This window comes from Anomaloglossus baeobatrachus, chromosome 1 (assembly GCF_048569485.1).
Source record: "Anomaloglossus baeobatrachus isolate aAnoBae1 chromosome 1, aAnoBae1.hap1, whole genome shotgun sequence".
Classification (NCBI taxonomy): domain Eukaryota; kingdom Metazoa; phylum Chordata; class Amphibia; order Anura; family Aromobatidae; genus Anomaloglossus; species Anomaloglossus baeobatrachus.
The window spans coordinates 884,621,617-884,646,404 of record NC_134353.1 but is presented as its reverse complement, the minus strand read 5'-3'; the positions used below and the strand labels follow the sequence as shown (position 1 = coordinate 884,646,404).

General features: G+C 45.4%; 1 protein-coding gene and 1 pseudogene across 1 annotated transcript; both read left to right on the top strand.

Moving 5' to 3' along the window:
- Positions 1 to 16,773: 16,773 nt before the first annotated feature.
- Positions 16,774 to 18,195, top strand: LOC142256129 (centrosomal protein CCDC61-like; the record flags this gene model as incomplete). Its single annotated transcript, XM_075327700.1, has 1 exon — positions 16,774 to 18,195. A coding segment is annotated over exon 1 (1,422 nt), but the record flags the coding sequence as incomplete, so codon positions are not given.
- Positions 18,163 to 19,684, top strand: LOC142301828 (myotonin-protein kinase pseudogene; annotated as a pseudogene).
- Positions 19,685 to 24,788: the final 5,104 nt, after the last annotated feature.

Here is a 24,788-nt window from a genome sequence, read left to right as displayed (position 1 = left end):
TTTCCCAATATATGTGTCATCATATCTGAGATCACTTACATGGAGAGGCTGAAGTGCTGGACGAAATACATCAATATACTGTATTTCTATGTTTGTTTTAGATATTCATTTATTACTAGGTTAAGGCTAAGTTCACACTTCCGTTGTTTTGCATCAGTCACATGCGTTGCTTGACGCATGTGACTGATGCGTTGTACAACAGATGACAACGGTGACAAAGAAAAGAATTTCTTTGTCGGACTCCGTTGTGTGCGGGGGGCGGAGTTCGGGGGGCGGAGTTCGGGGGGCGGAGCTGAGGACGTCAGTGCCGCGGTCTGCATGGCTGGGGACAGGTGAGTGTGTGTGTGTGTGTGTGTGTGTGTGTGTGTATGTGTGTGTGTGTGTGTGTGTGTGTGTATGTGTCTACGTCTACATGCGTGTGTACATGTGGAGTGCAGGAGGGGGCGGAGCGCGAGGGGTCGGAGCCATGGAGCTGAGGACGTTAGTGCCGCGGGGACTGCAAGGCTGGGGACAAGTGAGTGAGTGTGTGTGAGTGTGAGTGTGTGTGTACACATGCGGAGTGCGGGAGGGGGCGGAGCCGAGTGGGGAAGTGTCGGCCTCCTTGCACACTGTATCCAGGGTAAATATCGGGTAACTAAAAGCAAAGCACTTTTTGCTTGGTTACCCGATATTTATCTTGGTTACCAGCATACACCGCTTAGCGCGGGCTCCCTGCACCCGTAACCACTGAAAATATCGGGTAACTAACCAAAGCGCATTGCTTGGTTACCCGATGTTTATCCTGGTTACGGGGGCGGGGAGCCAGAGAGCGCATGCGCAGCGAAATCCTACGGATCGCGCTGCTCAAAAAACGTTACAGGCTGCGTTGCTCCCGCCCGGCGGTCAGTTAAAAAACGACTGACCGCGACGCAGCGGATGCAACGCAGCATCATCAGTCACAATCCGTCACTAATAGAAGCCTATGGGGAAAAACAGGATTCCTGCAAAATATTTTGCAGGATACCGTAATTACTCAATGCTACGGATTGTGACTGATGCAAAACAACAGAAGTGTGAACTTAGCCTAAGCTGTAATTTTCACTAGACTACATGTTACGGGGTTGACGGATTGGAGGGAAATATAATGGCTTTAATCTCAACCCGGGGTCTACCATGCAGAGATACAGTATTATACCGCTGCTACCGTGTTTCCCCGAAAGTAAGACAGTGTCTTACTTTCTTTTTATCCCCAAAAGCCCCACTATGTCTTACTTTCGGGGTATGTCTTATATTGGAAAAAAATTGTCGAATTTTTTGTTTTAACCATAAAATTAACATTTATTAACAACCTGAACAGTATTGTATTCACCACAAAGCAGTTTTATAAAAGGAAGTGCCAAGAATGTCTTGTTACAACATTGCATAACATGTAAAACAATGAAAAATGGTAAGAACGAACAGTGGAATACTGGAAGATAAAACAGATTTATTCCATGACAACCATGTCATCATCCTCAGGAATATCATCATAAACATCCACACTCTTAGGTTCCTGTGGATTTTCTTGGGACTCTCGGGACGACATTTCTTGCCGAATCATTAGCCCATATTTCTCATGGGTAGCAACGGCACTGTCCTGAAATGAGCAGGCTTTGTCCAGGTAGCCAGCTCGCAGTGCATTTGCAACGCAGGTGTTAGTGATCTTATTCCAAGAATTCTTCACCCAGTTAACAATCTCTGGCAGTCTGGGCTTCAGAAAGTTCCCACATACATTTCTCTCCATTCGGTTTTCAATGTAGTCATTGATTTCCGCACGCAGATAGTCCTTTGAACGGCTTGTTAATGGCGATATCGAGAGTCTGAAGATAAGCCGTCATCCCTGCAGGAATCATGATTTGGTCGATTCTCCGCTCATGAAGGAAGTTTTTCATGGTTTTGGCGCGGTGTGTGCTGGCAGCATCCCAGATCAGCATCCCTCTTTTGTTCCCGCGAATTACAAGCGGCAGCATTAAATCAAGCCACTTTCTTATAACATCTTGTGTGGCCCATGCTTTTTCAGTTTCCAGCACATAAATGCCAGAAACCTGCTCAATCTTGTCCTTCTTGCCCTTTGCAATGAGTAGCGGTGTTGCTTTAGTGCCATCCAGACGAATCGTCAAAATACAGGTGACACGTGCACTTTCATAAGCGGTGGAGGGAACGTACACTGAGGAGGCACCTCGTTGATCAATGGTGGTTTGAGCTGCTTGGCCCATGAACACGGCAGTTTCATCCATGGCGATCATGTGTCACGCTCCCCGGGTCCTCTGCTCCGCTCCCCGGCTCACCTGCCACGCTCCCCGCTCTCCAGCCTCCTGTGCCCACGCTTCCCAAGCCTCCGGGTTCCCGCTCCCGGCGCCCGTCGGCTTCCCAGTCCCTGGCCGGCTCTGCTGCGTCCTCCTCTCAGCTTCCTGCCCTGGCTTCTGGCACCCGGGCCGCGCGCATGCGCATTAGGGCGCGCGCGCGGTCACTGACCCTTTCTTAAAGGGCCAGTGTCCACTGACAGGAAATGATGCATACAGGTACAGGGTATAAAGGGGGTTAATGTCCAAGGGAGCGGGGCCTGTTCTTCGTGTTTTCCCAAGCTAGGAGTCAGGTCTCCTTGTGTTCTGTGAGATACTTACCTCTCTGTCTTCTAGAGCCGATCCTGCAACGCCATCCGGTCCTGCTGTATCTCGAACCCCGAACGCTGCCCATCTGCCATCCTGACAGTCCGTACCATCTCGGTTCCCTGCGGTGACCCGTCATCTCGCTCCAACGGTTCCGGACCCCGCCAGACATCATCACGGCTTCCGAACCTGAGCTCCGTCACCCGGACCACCATCAGTGACCTCGTGGTCCCAGGGACTTCTCCATTGTGTTCCAGTGCACGGACTGTCCTGCTACCTAAAGTGCTCCGGCTACCGGACTCCTTTCCCTCATCGGGGAGTTCGGCCCAGTGGATCCACCTCCCGGGTCTGCCCGTCCATCTGGCCCTAACATCATGTTGCAAAGACTGTATTTAGAGAAGTCAATGTCATCCACAAACTTCTTGTAGGCTAATGCATGTTTAACAATCTCAGCATCTTCCAACCTAAAGAGGGTTGTGGATCTTCTCAAAGACAGGTCATTCTGTTCAAGAAAGTTATCCACCCAGTGCTGTGATGCCTTGAATTGTTCAGGGGAAATGTCAAACTGTGGCGACACTGCAAGGGCATATTCCTGAATCTGAGCCCTGGTCACCACCAATGTCTTTGCTCTCCTGTCTGCAACCCACTCAGAGACCAGGCTTTCCAGCTCTGTATACATTGGTTGCCGGCCACATCCAATCTTGCGCTTTTTAGCCATTCCGCTCTCCACTTTTTCACTCAGGTTAGTGTATTCTGCACGCCATTTTTGGACCAGTCGGTGATCCAACATTTTCTCCTTGCAGAACTGCACTACATTTTTGCCCCAAGATTCTTCAACAATCGCTTTTTTATACTCCACGGTGTAACTCTTCCTTTTACCACTGGAACCGGAAGTGATCATGTCTAGGGGCAAAAATATAGCATAAGGTATAAGCACTGCTTGTGGTTCCGTATCACAGTCTCCCATAGGGTTACAGCCCCATACAGTATCCCACACAGCCTCCCATAGGGTTACAGCCCCATACAGTATCCCACACAGCCTCCCATAGGGTTACAGCTCCATACAGTATCCCACACAGCGTGTTTTTGTATGTTGTCCATGGTCCTGATGGACCACAGAAAACATTACTGCTGCTCCCGCGGCCTCCACATCCCTCCGCTCATCCCGCTCTAGCCGTCCGCATCCCGCAGTTAAAGGGGCACTGACAGCTAAAAAAAACTGTAAGGGTATGTGCGCACGTGTGCGTATTACATGCAGTTACGCTGCGTTCTGCACCGCAGCGTAACTGCATGCGTCCTGCGTCCCCTGCACAATCTACGGTATGGAGATTGTGCAGGAGCCGTGCGCACGTGGCATGTTAGAATGCAGCGATTCGGCTGCTGCCCGAATCGCTGCGTTCTAAGAAGTGACATGTCACTTCTTTCGTGCGTTCTGCATGCTGTCTATAGGGAGAGGCAGCATGCAGAGCGCACGAATCTGCCGGCACCATGCGCTTCAGAACGCAGCTTGTCAGCTGCGCTCTGAAGCGCACATTTTCGGTGCGGTGCAGAGCGCACACGTGTGCACATACCCTAAAATGTGTTTTTTAGTGGGGGGGGGAGGTTTCTTTGGAGTAGGGACGTGCCCGAGTAAATTTGCATAGGCGCGTCCTAAGCCGTCAAACAGCTCATGTGGGCACAGCAAAGTGCAAACCTGTACCTATACCTGTATCTAACCCAGTGTGATACAGTACCACCTGCTATATTTAATCCAGTGTGACACCTGCTGATACACACTGGCATACTGGGGTATCATCTGCTGTATGTAACCCAGTGGGTATGTTTTACTGATGTACCGTATGATTAATACTGGGTGCATTACCGTATTTTAAGCAGGAGGCGGCAGTGACAAGTGCAGGGGACGGCGCAGTGACGTATGGAGGGGGGGACGGTGTGTACGTGGGCAGTAGGCGGCGCTCATTTGAACCAGACGGAGGTGGCAGACGCGGTGACGTATGGAGGGGGGCGGCGCGGAAGTGGGCAGGAGGCGGCGCTCATTAAGATCAGAGGGAGGTGGCAGACGCGGCGACGTATGGAGAGGGGGACGGTGCGGACGTGGGCAGGAGGCGGCACTCATTAAGATCAGAGGGAGGCGGCAGACGCGGTGACGTATGGGGGGACGGACGGTGCTGACGTGGGCAGGAGGCGGCGCTCATTAAGATCAGAGGGAGGCGGCAGACGTGGTGACGTATGGAGAGGGGGACGGTGTGACGTGGGCAGGAGGCGGCGCTCATTAAGATCAGAGGAAGGCGGCAGACGCGGTGACGTATGGAGGGGGGGACGGTGCTGACGTGGGCAGGAGGCAGCGCTCATTAAGATCAGAGGGAGGCGGCAGACGCGGTGACGTATGGAGAGGGGGACGGTGCGGACGTGGGCAGGAGGTGGCGCGCAGCTAGATGAGACGGAGGCGGCGTGTTTCCCCGAAAGTAAGACATATGTCTTACTTTCAGGGTACGGCTTATATTAGCCGACCCCCCCGAAACCCCCGATACGTCTTACAATCGGGGGTGTCTTACTATCGGGGAAACACGGTAGTAGTCCAGAGGACAAGGCAGACAAACAGCTTATAGGTAAAAAAATATAAACCCAATAGGCTGTGTTGATGGCACACAGTAGTATATACACTGTGTGCAGAGTTATTAGGCAAATGAGTATTTTGATCACATGATACTTTTTATACATGTCGTCCTACTCCAAGCTGTATAGGCTGAGAGCCAACTACCAATTAAGTAAATCAGGTGATGTGCATCTCTGTAATGAGGAGGGGTGCGGTGTAATGACATCAACACCCTATATAAGGTGTGCTTAATTATTAGGCAACTTCCTTTCCTTTGGCAAAATGGATCAGAAGAGAGATTTGACGGGCTCTGAAAAGTCCAAAATTGTGAGATGTCTTGCAGAGGGATGCAGCAGTCTTGAAATTACCAAACCTTTGAAGCGTGATCACTGAACAATCAAGCGTTTCATGGCAAATAGCCAACAGGGTCGCAAGAAGCATATTGGGAAAAAAAGGCGCAAAATAACTGCCCATGAATCGAGGAAAATCAAGCGTGAAGCGTGAATCGCTACCAAGATGCCATTTGCCACCAGTTTGGCCATATTTAGAGCTGCGATGTTACTGGAGTATCAAAAAGCACAAGGTGTGCCATACTCAGGGACATGGCCAAGGTAAGGAAGGCTGAAAAACGACCACCTTCGAACAAGAAACATAAGATAAAACGTCAAGACTGGGCCAAGAAATATCATAAGACTGATTTTTCAAAGGATTTATGGACTGATGAAATGAGAGTGACTCTTGATGGGCCAGATGGATGGGCCAGAGGCTGGATCAGTAAAGGGCAGAGAGCTCCACTCCGACTCAGACACCAGCAAGGTGGAGGTGGATACTGGTATGGGCTGGTATCATCAAAGATGAACTTGATAGGGCAGTAAGACCCCCTTTCCAAAAACCATATTTCCTTAGCCTTATTTCTCTGGCAGTTGTAGCAGCAATACTCGTCACTTGTGGATGTTGCTGTATTCCTTGTATCTGAGGACTTCTTCAAGACTGATTGATGCATCCATCACTAAGACTATGTACCTGGGATTGAAACCTCATGATGAAGACTACGAAGAGATGCTGTGGTTGAGAAGAAGGATATGATCTTCCCACACTGGGGGATTCGGTGAAGATGATAATTGGGAAATCCGACACTAGCCTTTTGCTTTTGTATGTACCTGGTGACCAGGAAGAATCATATCTTATTCTCAAAAGGAGGGACTGATAGGGCAGTAAGACCCCCTTTCCAAAAACCAATATAGAATAATGCTTAATACAGTTTCATTTGTCACGATGACCTGCAGACTCTCCTGACTATTACACAAGTACCACAGCCTGTACCAGCCACAACTATGATTTTATTACTAATAAACAAGCTGCTAAGCATAATTATTACTACATTCAGCATATTGATCAGAAACTGCAGATGTCACGCGTAATATTGGATCATAATGGACTTTGGCTAACACGTCCACACACCTACCTGTGTATAAATATGGGATGATTCGCTCAATAAAATGTATGGCATTTGCATTTTTACCCAGGCTCATTATTGACTCTGTGTCAATTGCATTCAGACTGCAGTCTTACCATCCAATTTGGCTACCTTCCAATATATCTAAATGGTCTGACTTAGACCAACTTATCAAACTTGTGGGACCTTTTCGGGTTGAGGATGGAATGACGCTCAACTCCCAGACCTACTGCCAGTTTCTGGAAGATAACTTCTTCAAGCAGTGGTACAGGAAGAAGTTGGTATCGTTCAAGAAAAACATGATTTTCATGCAGGACAATGCTTCATCACATGCATCCAACTAATTCACAGTGTGGCTGGCCAGTAAAGGTCTAAAAGATGAAAAAATAATGACATGGCCCCCTTGTTCACTTGATCTGAACCCCATAGAAAACCTGTGGTCCCTCATAAAATGTAAGATCTACAGGGAGGGAAAACAGTACACTTCTCGGAACAGTGTCTGGAGGCTGTGGTGGCTGCTGCACGCAATGTTGATCGTAAACAGATCAAGCAACTGACAGAATCTATGGATGGTAGGCTGCTGAGTGTCATCATAAAGAAAGGTGGCTATATTGGTCACTAATTTTTATGGGGTTTTGTTTTTGCATGTCAGAAATGTTTATTTCTACATTTTGTGCAGTTATATTGGTTTACCTGGTGAAAATAAACAAGTGAGATGGGAATATATTTGGTTTTTATTAAGTTACCTAATAATTCTGCACAGTAATAATTACCTGCACAAACAGATATCCTCCTAAGATAGCCAAATCTAAAAAAAAAACCCACTCCAACTTCCAAAAATATTATGCTTTAATATTTGAGTCTTTTGGGTTGATTGAGAACATAGTTGTTGATCAATAATAAAAAAAATCCTTTAAAATACAACTTGCCTAATAATTCTGCATACATTGTAGTGGGTCGCAATAACATGTGTTCACATCACACAGGTTATGCAAATTATATGAAGATAGTCGCCATAACCAATGTTAACCTCACAGAGGCTATACAACTCAACAACTCAAAGTAGAACCTCATGCACATACCCACACTCAGAACACACGCCCAACCAGCAACTCTGAAGTGGCAGTGGAGTGCGACACGCATATCCCACTTGCACACAAGGAGAATGTCTGTGGACAACCTTGAACATGGTGTGCTTACAACAGACCTTGTCCGGAGTAACCTGCCTAAGCGGCCTGCATAAGGTGTGGAGAATCTCTCGCAGCACCAGGCCACGGCAAGAGCAGTACCTGACTAGGTGACCCATCTACAGCAAGGAGCACAGAACCAGGTCACAGCAATGGCGCCCAGCCAGACATCCAAACATATACTGTAAGGTAATATTTAATAATTGCGCATCCATGTGTTTAGGTGGGAGCCTTAAGAAACCTTAGCTCCACCCCAAACGAAGTTCTCAGTAATTGTCAGACGACCAATCCTAAAAGACATCATCATCAGGGCCGGCGTCAGGCGGCAAATCAGCAAATGACACCTCAGCAGGACAGCTGACAAAAGAGAGCCAATCAGGACCTGCCATATCACAGACATGCTCAGTAGAGTCCTTTCCAGACCTAGCCTCCTGCAGAGTGAAAACTGCCCGCACATACCCAGTGGAGCGATTTCCAGACTTAAGCGAGCTTTGCACGCTGTGACATTGCTAGCATTTGCTGGTGATGTCGAGCGCGATAGCACCCGCCCCCGTCGTACGGCCGATATCTGCGGTGATCATTGCCGTAGCAAACATTATTGCTACGGCAGCGTCACATGCACATACCTGCTCTGCGACATCGCTCTGGCTGGCGAACCGCCTCCTTTCTAAGGGGGCGGTTCATGCGGCGTCACAGCGACGTCACACAGCAGGCGTCCAATAGAAACGGAGGGGCGGAGATGAGCGGGACGTAACATCCCGCCCACCTCCTTCCTTCCTCATTGCCGGTGGAGGCAGGTAAGGAGATGTTCGTCGCTCCTGCGGTGTCACACACAGCAATGTGTGGTGCCGCAGGAATGAGGAACAACATTGCTAATAAGCAGATAACGATTTTTTGTTTCAGGACGACCTCTCCGTGGCAAACAATTTTGACTGCTTTTGCGATCGTTTAAGGTCGCTCATAAGTGTCACACACTGCGATCTCGTTAATGATGCCGGATGTGCGTCACAAACACCGTGACCCCGACGATTATTCATTAACGATATCGTAGCATGTAAAGCCTGCTTTAGTCTCTTGTTGAGGAGATTCTGCCTGAGCATGCTCAGTAGCCTGAACACAGGACTTAGTCCTTGGTGATGGGAATTCAGGCCTAGCATACTCAGTAGCCGGCATTCCACACTTAGACGCAGAGGCCAAAGCAGCCAACTGAACAACCCAAGGCACTGCCAGAACCCGAAGCTGGCATCCAGGCAGATTAGAAACCGTAGCAGGCCATTTCTGGCATTAGCGGCGCCGGATCATAACACTATGCTTATACTTGTAGTACCTCAGTGTTCCACTGTGTGTTTATTGCTTACCGGGAAATTTCTAGCATTTGTAGTTTACAGAAGGATTTAACTGGTTCATCCCAGGGTTCCAAAGTTTGTTGTAAAAATAATAGCTGGTTAGTGAAAAGAGGAAGAAATGACATCCAAGCCTGAACTTAAATGGGTATTCTCAAGTTATCTGATAAGCAGTTCAGAGCTATTCAGTCTCCTTACTTCCTGGTTTCTGTTGAGGCAGGCACTTTTCCATGCATGATAGTTCTGGTGAGCAAAGCTGTAGTATTGGTAGAACTATAAAGCTTGGCACAAGGTCTGCTATGACACAAGCAGCCATCAGTGGTTTGTTCTGAAGTCAACACTGTTATCACTATATTTACATGTAAGAATGCATTTGAACAAACACACAGATCCAGACAGATTAGCAAACCTGCTGTGAAAACTGTGGGCTGGTGACTTATAACTGCATCTCTTCAGAAAATGAGAGGGAGGGGGAAGGAGGTGAGCTTTAATATGGTTATAGAAGTCAGTGTGCTGAAGAGAGAAGACAGGGATGTTAGGAGTTAATTCTTCTCCTGGAATGTAATTACTGCTCTCTCCTGGCAGGCACTTGTGTTCAAGTCCTATAGTAACCAGCTGTATATGAAGAAAGATAAAAGCTTTCATAGCAGTAGAATGACAGCAAAAAAAGCAAGTCAATTGAAAAAATTGTTTATTTTCATGCTCTCGAGAATACCTCTTTAATTGTAGCATCACCTGTAGGATGCAGATACAATAAGCTGCAAATAAGTAAATGGTGCATTTCCTTTGACGCAAGTGATGTGACTATTACTAGAGATGAGCTAACCCATAAATGTTCGGATTCGGCAGGTCCAGATGCATTTTTTAAAAAAGTATATGGGGATCTGAAAAATGTCTTGTAAAATGGTGATAGAAAGGGCTAGGGGGATTTGAGCAGGAGTGTTATACTTACCGAATCTCCCACACAGCTGTGACACTACTTCTGGGTCTACTCCTTAACCCTCATACATAATCACTGCTTCTCCTGCCCACCGTCAGTCTTGGCGTGTAATTGATTGCAGTCAGACTGCGCCCCACCATGTGTGACCGCGTCTATGACTGTTTGGGATCATACATGCTGTCTGTGTCCATAGTATATAAATAAAAAATAAATAGATAAATAAATAAATTGGCATAGGACACCTCGATATTGTGATACCCCGCGCAGATAAAGCATATGGCTACAGGCTGCAGCCCCAGCCATGTGTTATCTTGGCTGTGAATAATAAGAAAAAAAAATACTTTATGTGAAATAAAATACAAAAAAAGCATGGATTGTGCTGGAAATTTATTAACACCAAACACCCAGTTCTGACGTAATCCACACGAGGTCACACAACGATCTCGGCTTTACTACACACTAAAGTCACAGCAGGCAGGCACATTAGAAAATGTGACCACCCGCTGTGGCTTGAAGCAGAGACTGACTGAGCTGCAGCTGTGAGTAGTGAAGTCACTCAGTTTATCTGCCGTGGTACCCCACCCGTTACCACAGGTTAATAGACCTCAGGCAACCTCATTGAACTCAGTGACCTCACCTCAGGTGAACTCATTTAGTTCAATGAGATCTGCATCTCCTGGCAGAAAAATGTGGGGGGGTTTTGCCAAGACATGCAGATATGGTGCTGAAATTTATACACAAAATTCCTACACCAATACTGCATCTCCTGGCAGAAAACCACACTAAAACTGTGTCAAAACTGTAGTAGTTTTACAGCTGCGTGGGAGACTAGGTAAGTATAACGCTCCTGCTTTATTCCTTATTTTCATTCTTTTTCCTTTATTATAATTATCCTGGTGGCTTGTAAACTTTACAGCTCGCCCATCACAACACCACTGCTTCTTCTCCATCATGCAGCAGGAGACAGGAGAGGTCATATCACCTTATCTAGTTGATCGCAAGGTAACTATGACAGTTCAGTATTTTTTACATAAGCGGGGGGTACAGTAAACACAATATTTTTTTATTTTGTGAAGCACAGTATATTGTATATATTGCTCTCTTTTTCTGAAACGGCATAGTGTAAGCTACGGCATTGTCTTATTTGAAAGAGCTATATATTGTATAATTAATTTCAGGAGACACAATGTATGGAAGCACCATGTATAATAATATTTGTTTCTGGGGCAAAGTGTCAATCTATTGTGTTGAATTATTTATTTGAATAGTAGAATGAATTTATGGATCAGGTAGTGGTTAGCACTGTTGCTTTGCAGTCCTGAGCGTAAATCCCACCGAGGACAACATTTGTGAGGAGCTTGTATGTTCTCCCTGTGTTTGCATTGGTTTCCTCCAGGTTGTCCGGCTTCCTTCCAAATACATACTGATAGGGAATATAGATTGTGAGTCCCAATAAGGACATTGATGATATCTGTAAAGTGCTGTGGAACTGATGTCGCAATATAAGCGAGTAAAATGAATTATTTATTTCAGGAGTACAGGAATGCCTCCATAAGGCTATGTTCACATACTACTGCATCTTTTCTTAACTAGAAATATGCAGTATTTTTGGCCTCGAAAAATGCACCCGTGGCAAAAACGCATCAAAAAACGCATGCGCTTGTGACGTGTTTTTGATGGGTTTTTGTATTGCATTTTTTCCCTACTCTATCAATACAGATCTTCTCTAGATCTTACAGGTTTCTGGGATGTTGCTGGACAACATTAAGTTTCAGCTCTCTCCAAAGATTTTTTTATTGGGTTCAGGGGTGGAGACTGGCTAGGCCACTCCAGAATGTTGAAATGCATCTTAGGCTATGTGCCCACGGGAGCTTGCATCTGCGGATTTTGCCGCGAAAAACCTGCAGATTTTTCTGTATTTTCCAGATAAATCCGCAGGTTTTAGCATGTACAGTCACTCCCCATGTTATCCTATGGGACATGGCGAGTGCTGTGTCCACGCTGCGGAAAGTGCGGCTGCTGAACATGCTGCGGATGTAGGCATCCGCATGTATAATTGCATGTCAATTATTCATGCGGAATTACCTGCGGCTGTCCCGGCCCTCCGGTATGGAGATAAGAGGCCGGGACGTCCGCAGGTAAGGCCCGTTTCACACGTCAGTGAAAAACAGTGACGTTTTTCACTGGCGTGTAAAACACGCACATGTCCCTGCGTGTGCCGTGAATTACGGCACACGTGGGTTGTCTAAGTGCAATCCGGGCTCCGTTATCCGTGGCCTGTGATTGCACTTATAAATCAACTCACCTGCGCCCGCTCCCGCTGTCCATGGTGCTGAATCCTCCCGCGACGCAGTATCCAGCCGGTGCTGACCCCCGCAGCAGCTGCTTCCGGGTCGGCTGTGTCGCGCATAATGAATATGCGCGACAGTAATCAGCCGGCTTAGAAGCAGCAAGCTGCACGGGCTGCAGAGGACATCGCTGGACGCCGGGTGAGTTAAAATGTTTATTATTTTAAATGCATGTTTTTTTCTGGCACGTGTTTCACGGACCACACCACTGCGTGGTCCGTGGAACATCAGTGATGCCAGAAAAAAATGGACATGTCTCCGTGCAGCAATCACGCACACGCGGGTACGCTGCACGGAGACACGTGCAGTGAAAAATCACTGACGTGTGAGCAGACCCATTCATTATAATGAGTCTGCGTATGTCAGTGATTCTGGTACGTTTAAAAAAAAGCACAAACGTACCAGAATCACTGACGTGTGAAAGGGGCCTAAGCCGCATGAATGTCCGCATGTTTCCCGCAGCTATTCCGCTGTAATCTAGCAGCTAAAAATAGCTGCGGACGCCGGGAAACATGCGCTCGTACCTGCGGATACATCCGCAGGTACGAGCTCCCTTGGGCACATAGCCTTACAGAGCCACTCCTTAGTTGCTCTGGCTCTGTATTTTTGGTTATTGTCATGCTGGAAGATCCAGCTACGACCCATCTTCAATGCTTTTACTGAGGTAAGAAGGTTGTTCTTGCTGTACATGACTCCATCCACCCTCCTTTCAATACGGTGCAGTCGTTGTGTCACCTTTGAAGAAAAGCACCACCAAAGTACGATGGCTCCACCACCATGCTTCACAGTTTGGATGGTATTCTTGGGGTTGTACTCATCTTTCATCCGCCTCCAACACGGCGAGGGCAGTTGATACCAACAAGTTCTATTTTGGTCTCATCTGACCATTTAACCTTCTCCCATGGCTCCTGTGGATCATCTAGATGGTCACTGGTGAACTTCAAGTGGGCCTGGACATGTGCTGGCATGAGCATGGATACCTTGCGTGCCCTGCAGGATTTTAATCCACGACGGTGTAGTGTGTTACTAATGATAATCTTTGAGACTGGTTCAGCTCTCTTCAGGTCATTGACTAGGTCCTCCCTTGCAGTTCTGGGCTGATTCCTGACCGTTCTCAGAATCATCCTTCCTTGCCCCAAGAGTCTAGATCCTGCATGGAGCCCCAGACCGAATAAGACTGACTTCTCTGCTTGTCTATTGTCCTGGAACCCATCCCAGGTCTACAATTTTGTTCCTGGTGTCATTAGACAGCTCTTTGATCTTGGACATGATGGAGAGGTTATTATATAAGGATAAGGCTGCACATCAAACTTAGATAATAGTATAATGCCTCAAGCATATGGAAAAATATTGGAATATACAATGAAAAATGCTACTTGCTAATTTGAACATGTGAATAATGAATTGCATACCTGCTATGAATATTAGGAAAAAGGAGATATTTAGCAATCGCATTGATCAATGTAACTGAGCCCCAAGACCTCGTCAAGGTATATCTCTATATTGGGGTCCCTAGCTCTGTGACCCTAACTGTGTGTCATCTCATTGCAATTAAAAACTGCTGTGGGTGGAGAGGGGTAACTAAGGACTTTCTTATATAGGAGATGGAAAAAACATGGCCGAAAGGGGCGGAGCTGTGTTCACATTCAGAAAAAAAAACTACATATAACTGAATAGGATAACTGAAGTGAGCACTAATATATATATATTGAGTGCAAGCCAAAAAAATACATACTATATAAGGATAAGGCTGCACATCAAACTTAGATAATAGTATAATGCCTCAAGCATATGGAAAAATATTGGAATATACAATGAAAAATGCTACTTGCTAATTTGAACATGTGAATAATGAATTGCATACCTGCCATGAATATTAGGAAAAAGGAGATATTTAGCAATCACATTGATCAATGTAACTGAGCCCAAGACCTCAGTTACAGAAAAAAAATATATAGTTCAGAAAAAAAATATATAGTATGTATTTTTTTTGGCTTGCACTCATAATATATATATTAGTGCTCACTTCAGTTATCCTATTCAGTTATATGTAGTTTTTTTTCTGAATGTGAACACAGCTCCGCCCCTTTTGGCCATGTTTTTTCCATCTCCTATATAAGAAAGTCCTTAGTTACCCCTCTCCATCCACAGCAGTTTTTAATTGCAATGAGATGACACACAGTTAGGGTCACAGAGCTAGGGACCCCAATATAGAGATATACCTTGACGAGGTCTTGGGGCTCAGTTACATTGATCAATGCGATTGCTAAATATCTCCTTTTTCCTAATATTCATAGCAGGTATGCAATTCATTATTCACATGTTCAAATTAGCAAGTAGCATTTTTCATTGTATATTCCAATATTTTTCCATATGCTTGAGGCATTATACTATTATCTAAGTTTGATGTGCAGCCTTATCCTTATATAGTATGTATTTTTTTGGCTTGCACTCATAATATATATATTAGTGCTCACTTCAGTTATCCTATTCAGTTATATGATGGAGAGGTTGGCATGTGATTGTTTGAGTGTGTGGACAGGTGTATTTTATACAGGTAATGAATTCAAATAGGTGCAATGATATTGATTAATTTTATACAAGTAATGAGTGCAGAGTAGGAGCTTCTTAAAGAAAAAAATAACAGGTCTGTGAGAGGCAGAATTGTTGCTGGTTGGTAAATGATCAAATACTTATTTAATGCAATAAAATGCAAATTAATTATTTAAAAATCATACAATGGGATTTTCTACATTTTTTATTGATTCTGTCTGTCACAGTTGAAGTGTAACTACAATAAAAATGACAGATCTGTCCATTCTCTGTAGGTGGGAAAACTTGTAAAATTGTCAGTGAATCAAATACTTATTTTCCCCACTGTATATGGGTGCACAAAAGAAAAAATACTGCTGATGTATAAAACCTGATGTTAAACTGATCTAAAAAAATTACATAAGAATGACACATGGATGGAATACGGATGAAAATTGTCCATTTTTTGCTGAGTGAAAATCAGATGATTTATCTTGCTCTTGTCTGATTTCGGCCTTAAAAGGGGTTCTCCCCTTTCAGATACTGTTAGGCTACAGCTTTAATTTATTAAAAACTAATGAACTGCATTGTTCTCACATTTCATGGGTCCACAGGTGAATCACCGCCATTGTGCCCAGTGTCTGACATTGACCATGGTGTTGATGTTGCATCAACAGCCCAGCAACTAATCAGTGAGCTCAGCCGCTCTGCCAGTGTAGATGGAGTGCCCCCTTCAGAGCCGTAGTGATTGGCTGCCCTGCTTTTGACATGACGTCATAGTCAATTCCAGCCACCGGCGCAACATGGCTCACAACCTAACTGTCCTGTCAGTATATCAATGGAAAAGGGGAAGAAACCCACATAATTACAGTACAGGATAATTATACTGACATTTGGCGCTTTCTCTCAGCACCCAGCTTTCCCATACTCCGATATCCCTCATTCCCTCAGCACCCAGCTTTCCATGTTCTGATATCCATCTTGTTCTCAGCATCCAGCTTTCCAATGTTCTGCTATACATCTTTCCCTCAGCACCCAGCTTGCCCTTGATATCAGGGCATGGGAAGCTGGGTGCTCAGGGAAAGATGTAAAGCAAAACATTGGAAAGTTGTGTGCTGAGAGCAAGATGTATAGCAGAACATGAGAAAGCTGGGTGCTGAGTGAAAGATGTATAGCATAGCATGGGAAAGCTGAGTGCTGAGGGAAAGAGCCTCATTCCCACAGTATCCAGCTTGCCCATCCCATGCTTGTATCTCTGTCCCCCATCCTGGTATATAACCCCATCCATAATTTTTTTTGCTGTACATTATATTGGTGCTATAAATAACATTATTGTAAAGTTAGAGGAAAGAAAAAGCCAGCTGACCACAGCTTCCTGGTATAAAGTTGATCACGATACTCACAAGGAGTGGCCCAGACTGGGGCTAGTAGATCCAGGAGAAACAAAATTCAGCAAGCTTAGTCATGAATAGATGAATTCTTTTATTCCACCATATAGTATTATGCAGCCCTCAAATAGTAGTACACAGCTCTTATATACCACCGTACAGTAGTATGCAACCCCCATATAGTAGTATGCAGCCCTTATATTCCTCCATATAGTAGTATGCAGCCCCAATAGTCCACCATATAGTAGTATGCAGCCCCCATATAGTAGCATGCAACCCCCATGTACTTCCTATTAGAAATGTAGTATAGTTCTCCTTAGTGCCCATGAGGGAAGAAAGGCAGGTCAGATCCTATTATGGAGGACACAGAGTCAGCTGAAGCCCTCTGCGTCTTCAGAGGTATAGAACACATACTACGGGTCCGTAACACGGGGGACCGGCTGGACGTGGAGGTGGAGGATGCCCTGACTACGGACCAGTGGAGGGGGGAGTTTGATGCTGAGTTTATTGAAGACCTCACACAAAAGACGGGAAACTTTAAGCAATATTCCATCTTCTGCAATATGTTGCACTCCGCTCTCACTCAGAGCAGTGAATTCGTCACCCTTGACCTCCTGACATACGCAGACTTGGAGTTACTTCGGCACCGGAAAGCTGGAGGAGCGCAGCGCTCGGCTCCCCCGGCCAGGAGCGCGGCACTTAATTCCAAGCGATACTTGATTCTTATCTACTCAGTGGAATTTGACAGGATACATTATCCCCTCCCTCTTCCCTACATTGGTAAGCCAGACCCAGTGCACTTAAGACAAGTCATTCGAGGACTGAAAGACGAGCTGGCTGCTCTGAAACTGGCCCCAAGTGCGGAAAGTCGTGAGACCGAGGTCCGACGACTGAGAGAAGAGCTACAGCGGGTGACCCATGAAAAACAAAAGGCCGACCTTGCGTTACAGAGGGTGCAGGACCTCGAAATCCCTAATGGTAAAGAAAGTCATATACGTATCCTGAAGAGAGTGGTGCAGACGCTGGAGTCAGAGCTGCAGAAGGAGCAGAGCAGGAGTCAGCGGCTGGTGAACAAGAGGAAGGAGGAATGCAGGCAGCTAATCGAGCAGCTGGAGGAATTGCGAGCCATGGAGCGGACCCTTCGCCTGAAACTGAAAAGTCTAAGCACAGAGCTGGCCATGTATAAGAGAGGACGTGTGACACCTACAGGCCCGTCCCCACAGAGTCGCTCCAGCTCTGCGGGTCGGGGTCCTACTCATCGCAGCTCATCCAGGGGAGAGGCCGCTGCAAAAAGAGAGAGGTCCACATCACGGGACAGAAATGGATTTGGCTCCCGAGAAGGAAGGAGTCTCACAAGGCAGCCGAGATTTTCCCCCTTCCCTGTGGCCGTCCGACCCCCTCGATTTGATCCAACGGCCTATGTCCGAGACAAAGAACGGAAGCAAAAAGAAACAGACTTTAAAAAATGTCGGAGACTTTCCAGTTCCCCCTCCAGTATGACAGGCCAGAGACGCAGCTCATCAGTTGAAAGCATTCGGAGTCATCAATCGTATCAAAGCTCTGGGGATGAAATGGATTATGCTGAGCCTCTGCGCTGCAGTGGTGAAAGAAAACCAGTACCCCGGGGGAGGAAACCCTTCACTCATTCAGCCTGGAATAGCCGAAATGGCGGTAAGAAGGAAAGATTCCCCCCAAAGAAGAGACTTTCCAGCACTCCAACTTACAACCGTAAAACTGAGAAAGCTCAGCCATTTGTCCAGAATATCCGGGAGCAGAATATGAAGAGAAGTGACTTTGACATCATTAAAGTGATTGAAAGGGGAGCGTTCAGTGAGGTTGCAGTTGTGCGGAAGAAAAGCAATACTCAAGTTTACGCCCTGAAAATCATGAACAAGTGTGACCTTCTGAAAAGATCAGATGTTGCCTGCTTTAGAGAAGAGCGAGAAGTTCTGGTGAATGGAGACAAGAGATGGATCACACAGTTGCACTTTGCCTTCCAGGATGATAATTATCTTTACCTTGTAATGGATTATTATGTGGGAGGTGACCTTCTCTCCCTGCTCAGTAAGTTCCTGGATGGTTTATCTCCACACATGGCAATCTTCTACATGGCTGAGATGGTGATGGCTGTAGAGTCTGTCCACTCTCTGGGCTACATGCACAGAGATATAAAGCCAGATAACATGCTGTTAAACCGCTCAGGCCATATTCATCTTGGTGATTTTGGTTCCTGTTTGAAACTACGCCAAGACGGCACGGTGTCCTGCTCTGTTGCTGTGGGGACTCCTGACTACCTATCTCCTGAGATTCTTCTCGCTCTTGAAGACCATACTTTGTCCTATGGCGTTGAATGTGACTGGTGGTCTATAGGGGCTTGTGCCTACGAGATGTTCTTTGGGCACCCTCCCTTTTATGCTGAATCTGTTGTGGAAACATATGGAAAGATTCTTCACTATAAAGAGAACTTTAACTTTCCCTCCTCAGCGGATGATCCACTACCAGAGGCATTAGACTTCATCTCATCCCTAATTTGTGATTGTGATTTCCGCTTGGGCATTGGTGGACTGCAGGATTTCCAAAGCCATCCACTCTTTGTTGAAATTGACTGGGAAAGACTGCGAGAATTCACCCCACCTTTTATTCTTGAGTCAGGGGGTGTCACAGACACCTCTAATTTTGATGTTGTAGAAGATCAGTTATCAGAAATGATCAGTGGGGGAGGGGAAACCATATCCGATGTTGGGGACAGCTCTCCACTTGGTGTCAATCTTCCCTTTGTTGACTACTCCTATACATTTAGGGATGACGGCAGGGATCACGTTTGGGGTAACTTAAGAAATACATGTGCTTGTAAATTAAAAACACAACCAGATCTGCAAATAATGAGCCATGGGGAGAACTTGGAATCACATCTGAATCCCTCGCTGTTGTCTGAGCTGCGCGATGCTCTGCAGAATGAGGGCGATGCCAGGGAGGCGCTGTCTTCTGAAATTACCTTACTTCAAGCAGCCAATCAGAGCCTGGCCAGTCGCCTATATGAAGCTGACAAGCTGAACTCTGAACTTCAGAGCAAAATTCGCTCATTGGAGCTGCAACTGAAGGATAAAGAGGGTGGTGGAGACGAGGAAGAGGAGAGAGGTTCTTAAACCCAACCGTGACTGGGTGGGATACCTCCTGCACCTGAGCATGTGGTCCTGGAAGTGGATGGCGCCTCCACTCCTCTGAGTATTATCTTTCAGATTCCAGTTCCCAAAAAGTGAATAATATAGAGGAGTTTAAAAAAAAAAAAAAAATGATGTCTCAAAAACATCTGATGACCCCTAACTACCATGTGTCCCGGAGTCTAGTGCCCCTCATATTGAACAAATGCGTTGGAGAGGGGTTTGTTTTACCCGACCTTACCGAAACCAAAGTTTCTGTCCTAATAATTTTCATTTTGGCTGTGTTTCCTGCTAGATATAGGATATATAGATATCATTACACTTATGCATTGTTGGACTGGGGTACATCACGGCCCCCCAAATCAGATGATTCCGAGTTCCCTCTATTTATCTTTACAGAACGTGTGCACTTTAATATTTACCATAAATATGTAGAATTTGTGAATCTTATTCATCAAACACAAGTGTCATGCCATGTGTCTTGCCTCATGTGCGGGGTATTGCAGCTTGGGTATCTATGGTTATGACCACAAGCAACTAACTCACTATATGAGTTGATGTAGCCATGGATTCCTAGGCTGCAGTGCCCTGCACATGAGGTAAGAGACATGGCTACTCAGGAGAACTATACTACATTTCTAATAGGAAGTATTTGCTAATATTATTATTATTATACCTACTACATATTGGGATAGGATCTTGGAGATGCAACCCCCATATAGTAGTATGCAGCCCCCATATTCCACCATATAGTAGTATGCAGCCCTTATATTCCTCCATATAGTATTATTCAGCCCCCATATAGTAGTATGCAGCCCCAATATTCCACCATATAGTAGTATGCAGCCCTTATATTCCTCCATACAGTATTATTCAGCCCCCATATAGTAGTATGCAGCCCCAATATTGTTCAATTCACCCCACTAGTCCCCTCGCCACTGTGATTAAATACATAAATACGCACTTCTCCTTGTTCCCCCATTGCTCCGGTCTCCTCAGTGTGTCTACTGTTCTGCTGCTCTGCACATTTCAGTACAGCAGCGCGTAGTAGTGACTTCATCGCGCTTCGCTGTGCTGACATGTCAAACAAAGCATCGCAGACACAGGGAGAGAATAATGAGAGAAGGAGTGCTCCGCTCCCTCTTACATCATTGCTTTCAATTGTATCGGGCTCTGCGATACCGATACAATTGAAAGTGTGATCCATGCCAGTGCTGGCAGCAGGCCCCCCCCCCTACTCACAGGTTCCCTAGTGCTCGCCTGGCCTGCTGCCATTGGCGATATGCCACTGGCTATGGTCCTAGGGCCCCCTGAACCCCCATGCCTGGTCACGACCACTGTAACCATGATCTTTCCGCCCCTGATAGATAGATGGCTAGATAGATAGATAGATAGACAGACAGATCTGCGTATGTTGTGTGTGTGTATTTAATTATAGCAGAATTCTATGTACTAAGCCTCAAAATAAGATGTCAGTCTAATTATATGCCCTCTAAGTCTGTGGTGTTGGCTTGGCCACTATGTTTCCCTTCTGTAATGGCGCTATATACACAGACTAGGTTTGGGTTCTTCTGTGGTCTCCTGATGTGCATTACCGCTTATAGGCTTAGACCACAGACACTTTCTATATAGGAATAAACACTGTGTGCAGCCTCGGGGAAAGGACATCCAAGACCAAGAGATTTTTTTTTTCTATACATATTCATATATATATATATATATTTTCTTTATACTCAGGGTCGCACTAGTCCACCGGAATAGCAGAGTATCCTCCAAATTTACAGGCTCCAGCAGAAGATAACCTCATTATGAGGTGATTGGATTCACTGTAGATAAGGGTCTTGGTGAGGATTATACAAGGCGTGCACACAGGGCTGTAATGGAATTTATGGCCGTATTATTTTTATAAGTAACTTCTGCCTGATTTTCAACTTTACTGGAAACTGGACGTATTCTTTCAGAAAAATGAAGTTTTCAGTATTGTTATGTCTGGGCATGCACGCTGCAGAACAAATTACATTTTGTGGCTCCACTTTCCACATCATGTGTCATGTCTTGTTTTGTCATAAAATGATTTTATATTGGCTGAGTTTAGCTCTAATAAATAGCTAACTGTGGCCCTACATCAACTCTGATCCAGGAAAGTTTGTTCTACTTTTCTGCCTATTATACCCAATGGATATTTCTTGTCTGGTGCAAATAAAGTGTAGTGAAGGGAGCACTTTGCAAAGTATTAAAGTATTATACTATGGTATAATAATAATAATAATAATAATAATAATAATAATAATAATAATAATAATAATAATAATAAAAAAGATATACCGTATTTGACGAACTATAAGATGCAACGGACCAAAATAAACACCTTAATTTTAGAGGAGCAAGATAGGATTAAACATTTTTGAAGCAATAAATGTGGTCACTGTTATGGGGGGATGGGGTAATGTCCCCTAATTCTGTACTAATGTTCACTTCCAGGGATATACTTTATGTCGTATACATGTTCCCCTTCCTGGTATACATGTTCTCCTTCCTGGTATACAAGTTCCCCTTCCTGGTATAAAAGTTCCCCTTCCTGGTATACATGTCTCCCCTCCTGGTATACATATCCCCCCTCCTGGTATACATGTCCCCCCTTCTGGTATACATGTCCCCCCTCCGGGTATACATGTCCCCCCTCCGGGTATACATGTCCCCCATCCTGGTATACATGTCCCCCATCCTGGTATACATGTCCCCCATCCTGGTATACATGTCCACCTTTCTGGTATACATGTCTCCCCTCCTGGTATACATGCCCCCATCCTGGTATATATGTCCCCCATCCTGGTATACATGTCCCCCATCCTGGTATACATGTCCCCCATCCTGGTATACATGTCCCCCATCCTGGTATACATGCCCCCCCATCCTGGTATACATGTCCTCCATCCTGGTATATATAATAATAATAATATTTATTCATTTATATAGCGCTATTGATTCCACAGCGCTTTACATATATTGGCAACACTGTCCCCATTGGGGCTCACAATCTAAATTCCCTATCTGTATGTCTTTGGAGTGTGGGAGGAAACTGGAGTACCCGGAGGAAACCCACGCAAACACGGGGAGAACATACAATTGGGATTTGAACCCAGGACCCCAGCGCTGGAAGACTGCAGTGCTAACCACTGAGCCACCATGCTGCCCATATATGTCTCCCATCTTGGTATACATGATCTCCATCCTGGTATATCTGATCCCCATCCCGATATACTTGTCCTCCATCACATTATATAAAGTATATCATGAAAGTGAGTACATCCCTCACATTTTTGTAAATATTATATTATATATTTTCATGGGACAACACTGAAGGTATTCCCGGCACACAGCATATGAAAAAATGGTAAGTCCAGGTATGGTATGCTTGAACAAAATTTCTTTATTTTTCAACAATAATTGTACTGCCCGCCCAACGTTTTGGCTCACGCAGGAGCCTTCATCAGGGGTCAAGAGCACCGTGAAAATGGTTATAATGGTTATAATGAAGAATCATGTAGGTACAGCAGGACTTAGTAAAGTCAGCAGATGGATTAGTCCAACAGGAGGAATTGGTTGTCCCTTTGCATTCACCTTATATCCTATACTACAGTGTGAGCCCCTTCTCATTATATGCCTACCTCACCCTCCCTTTTTGGGTTTTCCTTGCCTACCTTATCGGTAGCAACCAATTCCTCCTGTTGGACTAATCCATCTGCTGACTTTACTAAGTCCTGCTGTACCTACATGATTCTTCATTATAACCATTATAACCATTTTCACGGTGCTCTTGACCCCTGATGAAGGCTCCTGCGTGAGCCAAAACGTTGGGCGGGCAGTACAATTATTGTTGAAAAATAAAGAAATTTTGTTCAAGCATACCATACCTGGACTTACCATTTTTTCATATGCTGTGTGCCGGGATTACCCTTCTTGACTGACTTATTTTTTTCCCGAGCACCAGGTCATTGCAGTGAGCACAACTTATTCTTCATTGCAACACTGAAGGTATGACACTTTGATACAATGTACAGTAGTCAGTGTACAGCTGTATAATGGTGTAAATTTGGTGCCCTCTAAATAACTCAAACACACAGCCATGAATGTCTAAACCACTGGCAACCAAAGTGAGTAGACCCCTAAGTGAAAATGACCAAATTGTGCCCAATTAGCCATTTTCCCTCCCAAATGTCATGTGACTCATTAGGGTCACAAGATCTCAGGTGTGAATGGGGAGCAGGTGTGTTACATTTGGTGTTATCGCTCACACACTCGTATTGGTCACTGGAATTTCAACATGGCACCTCATGGCAAAGAATTCTCTCAGGATCTGAAAAACAGAATTGTTGCTCTACATAAAGATGGCTAAGCCTAAAAAAAGATTGACAACACTTTGACATTAACCCCTTAACGACCTTTGACGGATCTTTCCGTCATGGAGCATGTGCCGCTAAGCCCCGCCCCCTGCCACGGGCAGGATGCGGCTATCGGCGCACATATCAGCTGTTTTCAACAGCTGACATATGTGCCTGCATGTTACAAGTGGAATCGATTTTTACTTACCGCCGCCCCCACCGGAAGTCACGTGAGTGATCACGTAACTTTCGGTGGTTGCCATGGTAGCACTTTTATTGGACAAGCTTGTGAATTTTTTGTAACCCCTTAGATACAAGTAAACCTATACATGTTTGGTGTCTACAAACTCGCACCGACCTCAGGCATAATACCCACACATGAGTTTTACCATATAATGAACACCGTGAATAAAACAACCCAAAAACTATTGTACCATCACACTTTTTTTGCAGTTTTTCCACACTTGGAATTTTTTTGCTGTTTTCCAGTACACCATATGGTAAAACGTATGGTTTCATTTAAAAGTACAACTTGTCCCGCAAAAAACAAGCCCTCATATGGCAAGATTGATGGAAAAATAAAAAAGTTACGGCTCTCGGAAGAAGGGGAGCATAAAACAAAAACGCAAAAACGGAAAGTGCCCGGGGGCTGAAGGGGTTAAGCTGCAGCACGGTGGTCAAGATCATACAGCAGTTTAATAAGACTCAGAACAGGCCTTGCCATGGTCAACTAAGGAAGTTGAGTGCATGTGTGACGCCCTGGGCAAGCCAGGGGTCACAGGTCATCACACCACCACACCCTACATCCCAGTTAGGAACACCAAAGCT